At 35.9% G+C, this 16,781-nt stretch overlaps 1 protein-coding gene and 1 long non-coding RNA gene across 4 annotated transcripts; one reads left to right on the plus strand and one right to left on the minus strand.

Annotated features, from left to right (window-relative positions):
* Window positions 1-4,726: 4,726 nt before the first annotated feature.
* Window positions 4,727-6,609, minus strand: LOC110696789. The gene is made up of 5 exons (XR_002506390.1): window positions 6,336-6,609; window positions 5,754-6,259; window positions 5,539-5,654; window positions 5,336-5,446; window positions 4,727-5,261 (listed from the first exon to the last, which is right to left on the minus strand). It is a non-coding gene; the product is annotated as an uncharacterized LOC110696789 (long non-coding RNA).
* A 977-nt stretch (window positions 6,610-7,586) lies between these two features.
* Window positions 7,587-16,391, plus strand: LOC110696655 (metal tolerance protein 11). Of its 3 annotated transcripts, none has more exons than XM_021874009.1 (6): window positions 7,587-8,280; window positions 9,401-9,510; window positions 9,628-9,873; window positions 12,692-12,772; window positions 12,924-13,157; window positions 15,553-16,391. In XM_021874009.1, exons 1-6 carry the CDS (start codon window positions 8,079-8,081, stop codon window positions 15,898-15,900), a joined length of 1,221 nt encoding a protein of 406 aa, XP_021729701.1. In that variant the 5' UTR covers window positions 7,587-8,078; the 3' UTR covers window positions 15,901-16,391. The 3 variants fall into 3 exon arrangements, with proteins under 3 accessions (XP_021729701.1, XP_021729702.1, XP_021729703.1); XM_021874010.1 differs by lacking the exon at window positions 7,587-8,280 and adding an exon at window positions 8,360-8,965; XM_021874011.1 differs by lacking the exon at window positions 7,587-8,280 and adding an exon at window positions 9,002-9,133.
* Window positions 16,392-16,781: the final 390 nt, after the last annotated feature.

Below are 16,781 nucleotides of genomic sequence, written 5' to 3' on the forward strand. Positions count from 1 at the left end.
GTCTTAGGAATCAAGGTTATGGAGGTGGTGTTAATTTCATTCAAAATCTTCCCTGTCCTTAAGAAATTAAGAATAGCTTCACTAATGTCAGAACCCACAATGTCCCAGCATTCTTTGAAAAAGTTACTCCCAAATCCATCTGGGCCCGGGGCTTTATTCTCATCAATGCCAAAAATAGCTGATTTCACCTCCTCTTTATTGAAAGGAGCTGACAGCATAGCCTACAACTCTTCATTAACCAAAGGACCTTGCTTAACAATGTGTTCATTGACTGTCTTCTTAGTTGTAGCTGCAGTACCCAGCAAGAACCCATAATACTTAAGAAAAGCTTTAGGAATATCCTCATAATTTTCCCCATCCATGTTTTGAATAGTATAAATTATGTTCTAAATCTGCCTTCTCTTCAAGGATCTGTGAAACATCATATTGTTCTGATCCCCTACTGTTATCTAGTCAGCCTTTTCTTTCTGTTTCAGGTAAGAATTATAGTCATCTTAAGCTGTAACCATAATTTCCCTGGCTGCCATCTCCTTTTCCTTTAACTCTATATTCTTTGGATCTCTGTGAAGCTCTAACTGAAATTTATCTAACTCATCTTTTTCCACATTGTATTGTATTGTATTTCAACATTCATAAAACCATGATTATTATTATCAACAGGCATTTTCTTTACCTATTTAAGCTTTTGGACCACATTGTACATCAATGTACCCTTAATTTCATTATTCCAGATCTGCTTCGCATTATCCTTGAAATCAGGTTTCCTACTCCACAGATTAAAGTATCTGAAAGGTTTTTCACCTTCCCTTTGATCTGGAAAGACAGAGACCACTCCTGGACAATGATCAAAATCACCCTCATTATGATAATACATCTCAGCATGCTTAAATAGATTAGTTCACTTATCATTCACCAAACCCTATCTATCTTAGAGAAAACCCTTGCTACCCCTTCTTGCTTGTTATTCCATGTGAAATGATTGCCCCCATATTTCATATCATATAGTTTACAGTCATCAACACAATTTCTAAAATCTTCAATCTCATCCATAGTTACAGCAGTACCAATTCTCTCATCAACCTCCAGAATACATTTGAAACCACCTGGAGCAATCCATGCCCCATCAATCTTGCTACTCAGAATTCTAAGATCATTCCACCACCTCCCTTTCAACCTTAGTGTTAAAAGCATAGATGAAGGTGCAGTGAAACCTTCACTCATTCCTCTAGGCTTCACAATACAGTGAATCATCTGACTAATACACATTATTATGTCCACATCAAAAGATTGGGATTTCCAAGCAACCACTATCCTTCCTTTATTCACAGAACTATTATTACAAGTGAAATTCTAGCCATCAAAAACCCCTAAATAAAGGTTTCCCATGTTCTAAGATTTCACCTTAGTTTTCAAGAGCCCAACTAGACCACAATTTTGAGCAACCAGAAATTGCTTAATCTTTTTGTGCTTGCTGGTCAGGTTGGCTCCCCTTACATTCCAGGATAGTATTCTATCCATTGTTGTCAAAGGTCTTTCCAACCTCTACAGCTGTAATTCTCCCTACATCAACTTCCTATAATAACACCAGGCTGTCCTGCACAATTCCACCACCACAGTTCTACAGAGCAGCAAAAGGATTACTAATTGCTACTTTAGTGACTGGTTCAGGTAATTTCCTTGAAGACTTTTTCACTTCTTGGAATTTATTCTCTTTTTCCTGTTCTTGTACTGTAGTTTGGACTGGCTCTAGAACTGGTTTATCCACCTTTAGCTTTGGGTCTGCAGGCTTCTTATTATCCTTAGAAACCCACATCCTCGTCTTCTTGCCTCTACATGCCTCACCTGTATGCCCCAGCTTCTTACATAAAGAGCATAAGACTGGTCTCCATTTATATTTCAGATTGACCGCCGCTTTGCAATCCTTCTCATTCACAAAGCTCACACTTCTGGTAGTGGTTGATCCACCCCCACCTCTAGCATAACCCTAGCATATTGCAGCTTCTCTCTCTTAGCAGTGGCTTGATCCATTTTCACCCAAATCCCCACATTACCAGCAATCTTACTTAATGATTTCTCTCCCCACTATTTCAAGTTCAAGTTCTGCACCTGAACCCAAACTGGGATTATCTTGAATTCCTCCTGTGAAATTGTCATGTCTGGATTCCAAGGTTTCAAGAATACTGGTTCATTATCAAAGAAAATTCTAGGTCCAAGCAGAGCCTTGTCCCTGTTCTCCATATTTACAAACCTAACAATGAAAATACCCTTGTCCTTCATAGCTACTTTATCAATCCCCAAATTCCTCCAGATTCGTTTGAAAAACCCTTTATTCACATAAATTGGAGGATTTGCCCCACAAATATAGCAAACAATCGATGAATTCCAAAAATCAATTTCTTCTTGAATATCATCCATATAAATTTTAATGCCATCAACATTTGGATTAATAACACCAGCATTTTCCTTAGCAATTTTATCATCATTCAATTCAACTACATCATCAAAATTACTTTGCAAATTCCTAGATGAAGATTTCGCATGGAAAACAGATGGTTGAAAATCTGGGTTACCTTGCATGTTCGATTTGATATTCGAGCTAGCTTTTATTGCACTAACCCAGTCCGAAAATGTCTGTCTAACCCTTTCTCGTTGCTCCAATTACTCCATTGATGCTTCTGGTGATATAATTTGTTCCTCCATGTTCGATATCTGGGTTTGTACTTCCATCCTCCATTGATGCGCAATTACTGCCTTTCTCCTTGTTCTTCTTCACATTCTTGTGTTTTTGTGTATATTTTTGTTTATTCTGAACAATTTCCGAGGAAGATTGAGTGTGTGTGCCCACTTCCATGGCGGCTCGAGCTCACGCGCTTGAGCAAGGAACACGCGCTCTTTCTCTCTCTTGGTTAAATTTGTTTAACATTTTTTTTGTGTCACACTTGGAGAAACGTAAATCTGTTCATCTCCCAATTTTCCTCCTTGCCTTTAGCAACACTCTTTTTTTAGGCATGACATGAGTCTTGAATTCAACTTTTGAACCCAGACGATCTATAGCTGGGATTACCTTGTCACCTAAACAATCTTTAATATTAGTCTTCTCTGCACTTGTACTCTGAGTTTTATTTTTGTCTTTTTGGGATCTACTAAGAAACCATTCCTTCACTTCCCTAGACAAAGGGGAATTAATCCTATTGGAGACAACTTCCCATAAGGGACGAGCATACCAATAATCATCAAAACGCTCAATGTCGTGGGACACAGGATGCTCATAGGGTCTACGAAGGTCCCAGAAGTGATAGTTTATGCAAGATCGTATTATCTTTTTACCCTGCAAGGGAAATAAAAGGTCATCTTTTATAAGCTTGGAATACATCATGCAGGTCGAGCATTGGTCCCAACCATCTTCTCAATTTTCTACCAAGGGATGACCCACTTGACAGAGAAGTGTTGAGCTTCAAATATTTTACTCCACTGCCACCGACCTATCTTCAAAGAAAAGCGCATCTTTCTTCTTTCAAGACAATTTGGAGTTTATTTTTCAATATTGTTAGGAGGATTTATTAATCCAAGTCTCTCCATTAGCCAAACCTGCATGAATAAAATAGAATTGTTATTACTTTTACAAAATTGTATTTTTAATTTCCATAATTAAAAGTATTAATTTTCAACCTGTAATAAATTTGGAGATCCTCGAAGAGGAACTTTGGGATCTTTCTTCAATTCATCTAAGCTAAGCATTGTCTCACCAACAGTTAATGCCATGGGATTTCTCCCGGCATCTATTTGCTCCATGACACATGCTAAATAGCTTGACCCGTATGCATACTACCATTAGTAAGTAAATATTGGCTAACCATGCAAAAAAGGAAGGAACTTCTCTTATAAACATGGAAAGACTCCGACTTTATTTGGTATATTAAAATAAAAAGATACAAACTTTTTAAGATCAACCTCGGTACCATTAACTATGGTTTTAAAATCATTGCCCTTAAGGTTGAAAAATTGCTCAAAATCTTTATAGTAGTATTCACATATCATGGGAATTACCTCAAAATCTAAGGAAGGAAAACCAAGAATTGCACCAAATTCGTCCAACAAAGGGCTAATCTTATCATCGACAAATCTAAAGGAATGGGTATTGGAATCCCAATGATCTAAGGTGACATGAATAAAGTCAATATTGAGATCTACCCCTTTAATGCCAAATAAACCCCCCATGTGGAAAAAGTCAAGCTCTTTTCTCTCCTTAGCAGTCAAAGACCAACACCACTCATGTTGTATCACAAAAATTCCTAGGCATTCCTACTTGATCAGGAATCAAAAATCTAAATTGCTATTTGCTCGAATTATGCTAAAATCAGAATATTTGGGGGCTTTTTATAAACAAATCGACGTAAAACCGAATTCTACTCGAATTTGAGATCATCGCGCCGCGATAAAAATTTGATGCCACGTCATGTGGAATGTGTTAATTTGATGTTGACTCGAATTTGTACTTCGATTTTCGAGGGAATTTAAAATTTTAAAAAAATTTATCCATAAATTATTTTAAGTTTATGCTTATTTTAGTTAACTCCATTTCATTTTTCTTTTTAGAGGAGAAACTCAGATACCCTCCAATGATGATAAAAATGACGGAAATTTTCGCGCAAATTTGTCACAAATTCACACACTCACATGCACATAATAAAATGTAAAAATAAAATGCAAAGAATAAAATTTACATAGTAAGTCTAATATGTATATATACATCATGTCTAACCCAGTCATATACATCATGTCTAATCGAGTTATAGATCCGCATAAAAAAAGCAAAGTCCTACCTAGTTAAAAAATGCATAAATAAATCAATATAGGTACAAAGGCTATGGCGCTGGAGGACGGATACCCAGAGCATCATAAAACTGCAACATACGTGGGGTCACTCCTTGGCCATCTTCAACACCCCTGGTCATCGGAAACGAGAGTGTAGGGCCAGCCCATCCCGTTTGACCTTGCTGCTGCTCCTCATACTGCAGCTGTCGCGAAGACGAGCCCACCTTGTACGTTCATCCGACCCTAAAAGGAACCAACGTCGGACTACCCCGACCAGGTGGCCTCACTGCCAACCCCTCAGAAGAAGAGCCAAAATCATCCAGTACTACGGTATGATCTGACGCTTCTCTCCCATTCTCAATCTCGACCGAGGTGTGACGACGCCTCGATTCAGCTTTCTCCCTCAAGCCCTCTGGCCTCAAGCGAGTACGTGACGGAGGGGCGGGCTGAAATAAAACAATAAAGTGAGTCAAATATAAAGTGGCAAATAAACAAAAACAATGAAAGTCAAGAAACACACCGTTACAACGTCGCCATCGCAACAACATGAGGTTGGGTGACTCAACCTCACCATTTGTTACCGGAAAGCGTCCATAGCTGTCGCCATTCTTGTCATCACCTCACTTGAGAACTGCAAAAAGTAATGAATTCAGAAGTAATCAAGATATACATACTGACAATTACCAGAGATAACTCAACCAGTTTTGACATCGAGGGATCGACCTTGAAATTAGACGCCACTCCTCAAGGGCAGGAGGCTCCATCTCCTTAATCGGACCGTATGTCCCCTAGTACACAATGGACATACGTGGAGGCACGAACTCCGCAGCTGCTGCAGCCTGCGAAAGTAAACTCCAACAATTTAATATCGTTGGGGGCTACTAAGAAGACAAATAAAAAAAACCTCCTCCTCCGTAATGCAAGGTGACCGAGCCAACCGTGGTAGAAGCCACTCTGCATAAGATCGACCGGATGGCTAAAGCTTCGCCAATCCGCACCGATCAGCTCCGAGTCCATGTGTGCTCAGATACGCGTCTGGTCCATCATATGTCGTGGAGGACGGGATAGAACGACGAAAACCTCTAAGGAGTGCTGAACCACACCTCTCTCGCCCAAGCACACCACAACATCGTAGGTCCCCCAAAAATAACGCCTCTGGGCGGTGTATTAGTAAGCCAGTGTAGAATCGTCAAATCCCACCCATGGACGGTAGGAGACATCGGGACTCGTAAAAGGGACAAACATAAGTCAAGAAATCCTACAAAGAGGTCAAAAGAAAATAATAACGATATAGAGAGATTATCCTAACCGCGAGAAGCGCCTCTTTCACGTGTGCGGTGGCAACCACGCCAGGATAGCGACCTCCCCAACTGGAAGCAATGGGGAGCCCCCTAGGTAGAGATCGTGCCGGTGCCAAGGACGGGAAATACTCGTAGAACTAGACCTGTTAGAATAGTCCAAGAGTCAGCAAAAGCCGACGCACAAGGAACCTAATTCTACTGAAGAAATACAGAGAATACCTCTACGATCTTTCAGAAGCTAGAAAGAGTGACCTCCTCCTCAAAGCTCCGGTGACGACAGGCGAGTCGCAGCCCAAGTAGAAAGTCAGCATAGGCCAAACTAGCCCAATCAAAAGTCCAAATTATAATGTTATTATAATGCCAAAACATGTATAATCAAATAAAAAACATACAAAATATAGTAAAAAAACAAAATCAAAGTTAAAACTATACAATAAAAAAAAAACTAAACAAGCAACTATTCAATCTATGAAATAATCAATCGACAAAATTAAACAACATAATCGTGCATGAAACAATAAGATACTCAAATTCATTAATTAAATACATTATAAACTTCATTGAATCAAAAAGGAAAAAATTATTCAATAAAAATGCACTAAGTTATTCAATCAAAAATCAAACTGAAGAATTAAAATAAACTTACATTCATTCATAAAGGTAGGAAAATTCTAGATGAAAAATCAGCAGCAAGTTCCATTGTTATGCATAATCGAAGGAATCGAAAATCTTGATTTATAGTAGTATAAAAAAGAAAGGGAAAATTTGAATTCATTCAAAAAGAATTGAAACTTAAAAATCGAATTCGAACAATGAAGAAAAAAATATGGTAAAATTGAGAAGAGAGAGAAATTCTGAATTAAATGGAAAGTAATTAAATGCTTCAATTGGAAACAAATTAAATAACATATATACTCAGTTATGAGAACAAAATTGCGAAAGAAAGTAAAATTTAGGAACTAAGAAGAAAGATGTCGTTTAGAGGAAGAAGGAAAATACAGCTGGGCTATCCACAAAGCAAAATGATGCCGTTTTGTAGCAACCTCAGCAAAAAAAATTTGCGTTTTTAATTGATTTTTTTTCCTCGGCCTGCAAATGGCACGAAAAGCCCGATCATTTGGGCGGGTTTGGGCAAAAAAAAAAAAAAAAAAAAAAAAACGCTCCAAGCTTGGCCTGGCTCGAGAAGTGAGCTGATTTTTTTGGCCTCGCCCTACTTAATCTAATTATCAATAGAAACAAAATTTTTAAAACATAATAAAAAAAAAAAAAAAAAACCCTAATTTCATCACAAATACCCCACTTCTTATCCATAACATATGTTTTGCTCTTTACTTTCGTATCTTTGTCACATCTCACATTATCCAAAACATTCATACACCACTACCACTATCATCAACAATTCAACAAACAACAACACAAAAATTTATTATTCTAGTACAAAATTAGTTGATCATCTCCACACATAAATAACATAAACTTACAATTTGCATGAAAAACTAAATCACTCTTCAAACCCCTCACATCTTAATCAACCACTCACCTCTTTCCACGTACCCTTTTCCCCACTTCATGAATGTCTCCACCTTCACTCCTTTCACTCTCTTTTGATACACTCCAAATAAAGAAACAAAACAAAACAAAATATTTCGTATCTTCTCAATTCTTCCCCACTCTCTCTCTCACATTCACATCAACCACATCTCGCCACGTCATACTCTCAACCAATCACAAAGCGCGTAACTTTAAACGCGCATGAGTAACACCCTCTTTTAACTCTTCCCCACCACTTTCTCTATCCTCCTCAAAACTTTCCGCCTCCCACGATATTCACAATTTCACTCACCAAACTTCCGCCCAACCTCCAAAAATACCCTCCAATTTTCCATAATACCCCTGCATTGTGGTTAAATTTTCACTTTCTACCTATTTCTCAGTGAAGAAGAAAAACAGGAGAGAGAAAAAATGGGGGAAATGGTGAGACTAGACTTACGTAATGATGACGCTTCTGATGAACGCTTGCTTAACGATGCTGGTGTCACTAGCTACGACAATGGCGGCGCAACCGGTGACCGGTCATGGCGGTTGAACTTTGATGATTATCAAGTGTCTACTGAGCATAAGGAAAAACCACCTCGTAAACTTCATGATTGTCTTGGAGTTTCAGGTAATTTCACAGCTTAATTTTTGAGTATTTTGAAAAAGTTCGATTATTTGTGGTAATTTGAAAATTTACTTTTGGTTTTGATATGTTTTATAGTTTTTTTGGTTGAATTTAGTTAATTAGAGTGAATTTTGGTGGAATTGAATGTTTTGAATGATTCGTTTACTATTTTGGTTATAATTCTTGTATTTTTTTTTTTGGTGAGATTCTTGTATTTTTGGATTTTCTAATAATGTTATTTTAGCTTTGGAATAGATTCTGAGTGTATTAATAGCATGTGAAATTATCTTATATAGTTAGTGATTATGCTTTTTGGTGTCCTTTTGGTTAACAGTTTTGAGTATATTGTGTGCTTGTATATGTAGTATATTGATATAAGTGGTAATTGAATTATGGAATTTCGAGTGGTCGACAGGGAATTCAACTTTTCTGGTTCGATTCCGGTCATGTCTGATTCTGATAAACATTTAGCATTTTAGCCTTTGTAGGTTAATTATTAGACCTATGTAGAGGTATTAGATGCTGTTTTAATAAGTATAAAAGGTGTAGCATAAGACTGTGTTGTGGTAGCTGCTGAAATTTTAGGCAGTATTGGTTTAGCTATTACGAGTTTCACTTGTCTGATAACAACCACGGGTAGCTCAGGTTGTGATGGAGAGGCTAGACTCAGCTCCGAAGTATGGTAATAGTAAGTTCGGTTGATTATTAGTATCTTTAGTTTTTTTGTTCGTTGTGTTGTTGCTTCTTGCTTCTAGTTGGCTACTATGTAGAGCTTTGTAGTTTATGGTTAAAAGAAGTGTGTTTTGAAAGTGGTCAAGCTGAAGCTATACGATTTGATGATGGAAGCAATCGTTTTGTAAGGCCTACTTCTTTGGTCATTTGTTTTCTGGTTGTTTAATGTTTGTATACTAGAATTTAGCAGTTTTCTTCTCTTATTGGCTTGTATTTTAAAATTTCTTTGCGTTGAAAGTTTAGCAAATGCCGAGTGAGCATTTTTTAGTACTTGTTTACCTTGAAGGTTGAATTGTTGTTGAGCTACTCTAGCTGAATTATTCTTATGTAATTTGTATTTTCTTATTTCTTACTCGTACTTATTTATATCTATTTATTTTGATATGTTAAGGGCCAGAAGATGATATAGCCGAATACTATCAGCAGCAGGTAGAAATGCTGGAGGGTTTTAGTGAAATGGATGCTTTGGCTGAGCGTGGGTTTGTTCCTGGGATGTCACAGGTGTGTATGCCAACAGTTTGGCTGTCTCTACCTTAGCATGATTTATGCTAGTTTCTGCTCTTTTGAAGTGAAATGTCCTCCAGATTTGTGTCTAAGGTCACTGTTCCCCTACTGCAGGAAGAACGGGAAAGCTTGGCTAGAAGCGAAACGTTTGCTATTAGGATTTCAAATATTGCCAATATGATTCTTTTTATTGCAAAGGTTTATGCATCTGTTAAAAGTGGTTCTTTAGCAATCATTGCGTCCACGTTGGATTCACTTCTTGATCTTCTATCGGGTTTTATACTGTGGTTCACTGCATTTTCTATGTCAACACCTAATCCATATCAATACCCCATCGGAAAGAAACGTATGCAGCCACTGGTGAGTTCTTGATTTTACTTAATTATCTTATGTGCACCATGTGTTATTTTGATTTTGTGCATGTCAAAGTATCCCTAGATCCATCTACGTTTAAGGATGGAGTGACTAAGTGAGTATAAAGGTTGTAGAAATGAGCTGCCAAACATTATCTGAAGCTGATAGACAATTCTTTGAGAGTGGAATCCCTTCCTTCACAAAGGCATTTGTAGGTTGTTTTTGGCATACATATCGGCATTTTGGACATTTCTAATTAAATAGGGTCTTAAGTGATAGGAATATAAACTCAATTGTAAAGTATCTTTGACGGTTGAAGTAGCTAAAGTTGTTTATTCCAAAAGCATTAGTTTGTGTTCTTTTGTACCTAGTGGGTTAGTAAGGGCTGTGCTTAGAGTGGAAAGCTTTTGACTTTCTTCCTAAATCCATGTAGGCTATGGTAAGAATCGATGTAGTCTGTAATCTTCTACTGTTGAATGGAGTAATGCAATTTCTCCATATCTTAAAGATTTGACAAGGAATCTTGATCTTCCTCATGCATTAAAGATGATATTGGTTGATGAATAAAGAAATTTCAATGAACAAGGACAGAGGGAGACCAGGCAGTAGCATGTAGTATATTTAAAATTTTGACTTCATTCATGGCCACCCAAAAGATGCTTACTTTTTCCTTCTTTGATTAACTTTGGTCTTAAAAGTTAAAAGTTATTACTACAAACTGTAACGGACCCAAGAGCTGGTGGGGACATCAGATTGATCTTCCTCATGCATTAAAGATGATATTGGTTGATGAATAAAGAAATTTCAATGAACAAGGACAGAGGGAGACCAGGCAGTAGCATGTAGTATATTTAAAATTTTGACTTCATTCATGGCCACCCAAAAGATGCTTACTTTTTCCTTCTTTGATTAACTTTGGTCTTAAAAGTTAAAAGTTATTACTACAAACTGTAACGGACCCAAGAGCTGGTGGGGACATCAGATTGGTTCTATTACTATTTTGGACTTTACTAATTCCAAACAATTTTCTGTAATTGTGGTTGATCAGCCTATAATGTTTTGTGTATCGATGAGATACAAATCATACAATATGATTTATGCTTAGTCTCACTTGGTTGATTAGTTAACATAGGAATACAGGCCCTGATAAACTGATAATGTAATATCCTCTTCATTATTCTTGTATGCCCTTCAAAAAAAAAAAAAAAAAAAAAAAAACTTTGTATGCAGAACATGTATAGAAGCTGGTTCCTTATTGTTTACTCCATATAACAATAGTAGTGTTCCTCATATTTTTTCCCTTTCCAGTAAGGCTTCCCTCTTGTAATGGACCACCTCATTAAAATGACTCAGTGTGTCAAGAATTTGTGATACTGCACCAACTGGATTGTATATTATAATTTGAAACATTAATATTTGTTGGTTAGATTATTAGTGTGGTAATTTTATGATTTTTTATTGTTTACATATACTATGGATAGGTCATGTTAGTTTTTGTTGCTAGAAAACTATAAAGTCTAGGTTGAGTGATGTTCAATATGAATCTCTAACTATAAGGCAAAACCAAATGGTTTTTTTTTTTTTTTTAAAGAAAAAAAAGATATAAAGATTTTAATGTATTGATTACTGCTCATGGTATTAGCAATTAGATACTTATTGTCATGAGCAACAAGCTGGCATTTACAGCCAAATAGTTAAATAAAAAAAGAATTGTAGTCAACTGATTTTCATCAACCCGCCTTTAACTATTGTTTTTATTTTTCCTCCTTTTAATAGCATCATAATACACGGAAAGGAGTGGATATGAAGTGAGAGATATGGTTGTAATGGATAAAAGGAGTAGATATGGATAGGTCATGTTAGTTTTTGTTGCTAGAAAACTATAAAGTCTAGGTTGAGTGATGTTCAATATGAATCTCTAACTATAAGGCAAAACCAAATGGTTTTTTTTTTTTTAAAGAAAAAAAAGATATAAAGATTTTAATGTATTGATTACTGCTCATGGTATTAGCAATTAGATACTTATTGTCATGAGCAACAAGCTGGCATTTACAGCCAAATAGTTAAATAAAAAAAGAATTGTAGTCAACTGATTTTCATCAACCCGCCTTTAACTATTGTTTTTATTTTTTCTCCTTTTAATAGCATCATAATACACGGAAAGGAGTGGATATGAAGTGAGAGATATGGTTGTAATGGATAAAAGGAGTAGATATGGGAGATTTGAAATATGAATCTTTGGCAAAAGGTAAAAAAAAAAAAAGGCTGATTTGATGAATAAATTGTTAGAGGGACACAGATTTTAGGTGAAAAATAGAGGTAAATTTAGAAGGAAAAGAAAAGACTTGATTTATGATATAACTCGAATGATTCCAAATTTTAGCAAAGGGGAATACTCTGATTGGAATGCGTAACAAATAAAGTGGACCAGGGGGAGCACCATGCAGTTCTATTGTATGTATGCCTTTGAAATCTACTTCTAGATAATTTAGCTGGAGATGCATATGAAGTATAGTGGAAATAAAGGGGCATAATTATCCCTGCTTGCCCAAGTTTTTTCCATTCTTTAACTAATATCATAACTGTGTATACTTATCCAACACTAACAATGCTGACTTTATAGCATGCTTTTTATTAATTTTATTTGTTAATTTAATATTTTCTTTTATTGTGATGCTGGTAATTACATTCGTGCCTGAACTATGGTAATAGCTTGAGCTGCCTGTACTGGCTCATTTTGTTTTCTTCTAATTTGGTAGACTCAATGTCAACTGTTGTGACAGAATTTCTAATATCCAGTATATATGTGAAATGTTTTGGGCAGGGCATTCTTGTTTTTGCTTCTGTCATGGCTACGCTAGGATTGCAGATTATCTTGGAGTCTACTCGGCAGCTTTTATCTGATGTAAGTCATAGTTTAAGAAGTATTTGTCGTAATGTAGATATGTAGGCACTGGTTGGGTTTTATTCATCTGAATCATCATTGCTTTTGTCTATTAAATTCTCACAATTCTATCTGCTTTGTAAATGATGTACTGTTTAATTGTTTGTTTCAGGAGAGTGATTTTAGCTTGAATAAGGAACAAGAAAGATGGCTTGTGGGCATCATGCTGTCAGTTACTGTTGTTAAACTTCTGTTAGTCCTTTACTGCCGCTCTTTCACTAATGAGATAGTCAAAGCTTATGCCCAGGACCACTTCTTTGATGTTATTACAAATATAATTGGTCTTATTGCTGCTCTCCTGGCTAATTATGTTAGTGACTGGATGGACCCTGTTGGAGCTATCATTGTAAGTGCAATCAATAATTTCTTTCTTCTATATTTTGCTTTGCAGTAAGACAGTAGTTTTAGCTGTAATTTTATGCCATAACCAGGTTAGATTGGAGGTTTCTGGTGACTTCAAGTAATGCCTTTTTAGGCTTTGTTTTTTTATATCTCTTCTAAGTAGTTACTTACAGGAAAATCTCATGAAGGGCTGATAGTATTTATAAAGGGTCAAAAGGTATTTGCGACTTCAAGTATTGCCTTTGTATACTATGTATTGTTATTATTAGTTACCTCCCTTGTCTCACAACAAGCACCCCCATTGTTTTGTTGAGTACTAGTGAACAAAAAACAAACTCCCCTTGCCTCACAACAAACACCCCCATTTCAAGTGAAATTAACTGAAAATCTGGATCTAATATTCGATTCAAAATTTTGGATACATAAACCAATACGATTTTTCATATTGAGAACTCAATTTCGCTATTAGATACTATTACGAGTATCATTTTAAAGTAACGGGTACTTGATAATTATTCGATAAGCATTTTTTTTTAAAATGATCTTATGATATTTTCCTTGAAAACCATAACTCTCAAATTATTTACTATTTCATTCTAGTTTAAGTACATTGAGTTGTGTTAGTAATGTAGTTTAGATCATGTGTATGTTGGTAATAAAAGTTGGAATGATATTAAGGATCATCTAGTTGTTGATAATTTTGATAAATGACAACAAAAAAGTAGAAACGCCTTTTTCTTGTTTCCTATTTTTTTTTATTAGCTTAAAAAAAAAACGATGCCAAACAAGCTTTAAAAAAGTGGTTTGCACTTTTTTGTTGTCGGTATTCAAAATCACAACGATTCTAATAAGTTGGATTTTTTTTTTTTTTTTTAATCACATGTAATTTTCAAAATCAAAATTTGTTATGAAGTTATAACAAACTAGTATTGGGAGTTGGGACTAGTGAAGTTGTTTGCTTCATAACAGTCTGTAAGTACTTTTGGTATATTTTCTACCTTCAAAATCAAGTTGTTGACTTACCTCCCTACATATGTAGTTGTTCTCATAACTACTACAGCCTCTATATCCTATGTCAAACCAAACATGTTTTTAAACTTCACAAGAATATGGAGTAGTACTTTTCCAAAAGTGCCTATCATTTTAGAAAAATAGTTTTGTACCTCCAAACCAAATGAACATTTAATCTTTCGAATGCTTCAAAACAGTCTTTTGGATTAATTCCTCAATTCCATATTGTACTGTTGTAGCGGATTTTCAGTCTTGTTGGTTAAACTTTTGACCATTGTTTATCACCATTATGGCCTTGCTCTTTGATTCATTCCACCTTAAAAGATAGGTTTCAAGAAAAATGATTTTGCATAAGGCATAACCGCGCAAGGGTCAAAGTTTAGATAGGGGTCAGTCAGTTGAAACAAGGATCAATAAGATGTAAACTTATAAGGGCCAATATGTTCAATTTAGAGCTAAAGAGGCAAATAAGGTCACATAATGGAATAAAAAGTGGGAAGACAGCCATATATTAGCTAGGTTTATAAACTACACTCATATCAAATTGCTTTTTTTTTTTTTTTTGGTTTTTTCTTCCCAGATTTTAATAACAATATTTTGGCAATGTAATTATCTGTATACATTAAGATAGTAGGGGTCAACTTCGTGACCTTTATGAATCTCGAATATACTGTGAAATGAGTACGTAATATGATAAAACTGCTCGTCATTTTTTAATGCTGAATTCAAACTTTTAATGTAACTATATGCTATACTTCATCTATTACTTTGTTTTCAACTAGTGTTAGGTCTTGGATGGGGTGGAATGGTGGTCTATATAAAGGAAAATGTAAAGATCCTCTTATCATCTTGTTCAAATTTAGTAGTGTGGTTTGCCAGCTAATGTTTGAGAGGCTGGCATGCCAATGTTTTAACAGATTTGTAAGGATTCTTGTGTATTGGAATGTTTATGACCCCTTGAACATGTATTAGGGCCTTAGGGATCTCTTGAAGTTTTGATATCCTTGGCATTGTGAATATGATGTAGCTGTCTAGTAGCAGGGATGAGGTCAACATGTTCAAAAAACGCATGATACTTGATCTTGGTATTGGGGCTAGGGTCTTTGTTTCTTTGGACATAGTCAAAATCAAACTTCCTATTTCTTATTGAGCGAACCTGAAATGATTAGTATTACTGTCAGCAAGCCCATGTTACGTTGTTACCTGGTTAATTCTTTGTGAAAAAGATTCTGTATTGGTATGAAGTTCTTACAACTCTCTTAATTCAGAGCTTTCTTCAGTATATTTTGCAATTTTGATAATGAATACATGCTTATTTTCCTCCCTATAAAACCATTATTTCTTATTGAAAATTCTTGAATGCTCATAGACATTTTCTCTTCTTGTAGCTCGCTTTGTACACAATACGTACTTGGTCAATGACAGTGTTGGAAAATGTCAACTCATTAGTTGGAAAATCTGCTACACCAGACTTCCTGCAGAAATTAACATATCTGTGTTGGAACCACCACAAGGCAATCCGGCATATTGATACAGTTCGAGCATACACTTTTGGATCCCACTACTTTGTCGAGGTTGACATAGTACTGCCTGCAAGCATGCCTCTGCAAGAAGCGCATGACATTGGGGAAACTTTGCAAGAGAAACTTGAACTCTTACCTGAGATTGAACGTGCTTTTGTTCACCTGGATTATGAATATACTCACAAACCTGAGCATGCTCAAGCCCATTTATGAATGTCCACAGGTGAAGGAATTATTTCCTGCTGGATTTTATCCTTTATTTATGCTGGATATGCTTGATGACGGAAGTCCAAATGTGAGATTTGGATAATAATTTGTCTGACTATTGAAAGGAAGAATTGACTGAACAGAGCCGTGTATGATATTTTGAAATGGGAATTGGGTGAGCATTCTACAATACCAGAACCATTATGATACGATCTTCATTCTGTCATCATCGGAACTTTGGAAGTAATGAGTAGAATGAGTTGAACTCTGAGCTGTGAAGCTATGGAATTTCTATATGCATAGGAAGTCAAGGTTGGTATTTATAGGGAAGTTATATGCTCTGTAACCCTTCAAAATTGTTGTATTGAGCTTCTTATCCGGTTAATGATTATTTTGGTTCGATGTGTATATGCTATACCCGAATTCTATGTATCATGAGATCATGACTTTGTTCTCTCAATGTATATGATTAATTCGCATTGCATCAAACTTTTTGACCGATGATGACTAGATACTGTTTTTAGAACAACCATCATACAACTCACCCTACATGCTAGTTACAAGGAGTAGTTCTATATGCAAGCTCTTTGCGTGTGAAATATCATTGAATAGTTCGACAATGTGCTAATAAAGCTGATGGCCTATCTTGCTGTATTTTTTTTTTTTCTGAAGTGTCTTCTAATTTGCCGCGTCTAGAGTTAAATAGAAATTCCTTGAAGGGAGTTGAAGTGTGTCACGATACTCTAGAGGCCTAGAGGTATCTCATCTCCTATAGCAGCAATATTTTCTGCCGAGTTGATGTCTAAACGGAGGAGGGTGCTAAATTTCTACAAAATTTTATTAGTATGTAATACGAATACAATCCAAGTGATCTCTTTCGAAAAAAA

This window comes from Chenopodium quinoa, unplaced genomic scaffold (assembly GCF_001683475.1).
Source record: "Chenopodium quinoa cultivar QQ74 unplaced genomic scaffold, ASM168347v1, whole genome shotgun sequence".
Classification (NCBI taxonomy): Eukaryota; Viridiplantae; Streptophyta; class Magnoliopsida; order Caryophyllales; family Amaranthaceae; genus Chenopodium; species Chenopodium quinoa.

Bases quoted from the DNA above. Each gene is read 5' to 3' on its own strand.
- LOC110696655 (XM_021874009.1), top strand. From the start codon at position 8,079: ATGGGGGAAATGGTGAGACTAGACTTACGTAATGATGACGCTTCTGAT. The intron at 9,874-12,691 runs GTGAGTTCTTGA...TGTTTTGGGCAG, and splicing joins AGAAACGTATGCAGCCACTG to GGCATTCTTGTTTTTGCTTC. The intron at 13,158-15,552 runs GTAAGTGCAATC...CTCTTCTTGTAG, and splicing joins ACCCTGTTGGAGCTATCATT to CTCGCTTTGTACACAATACG.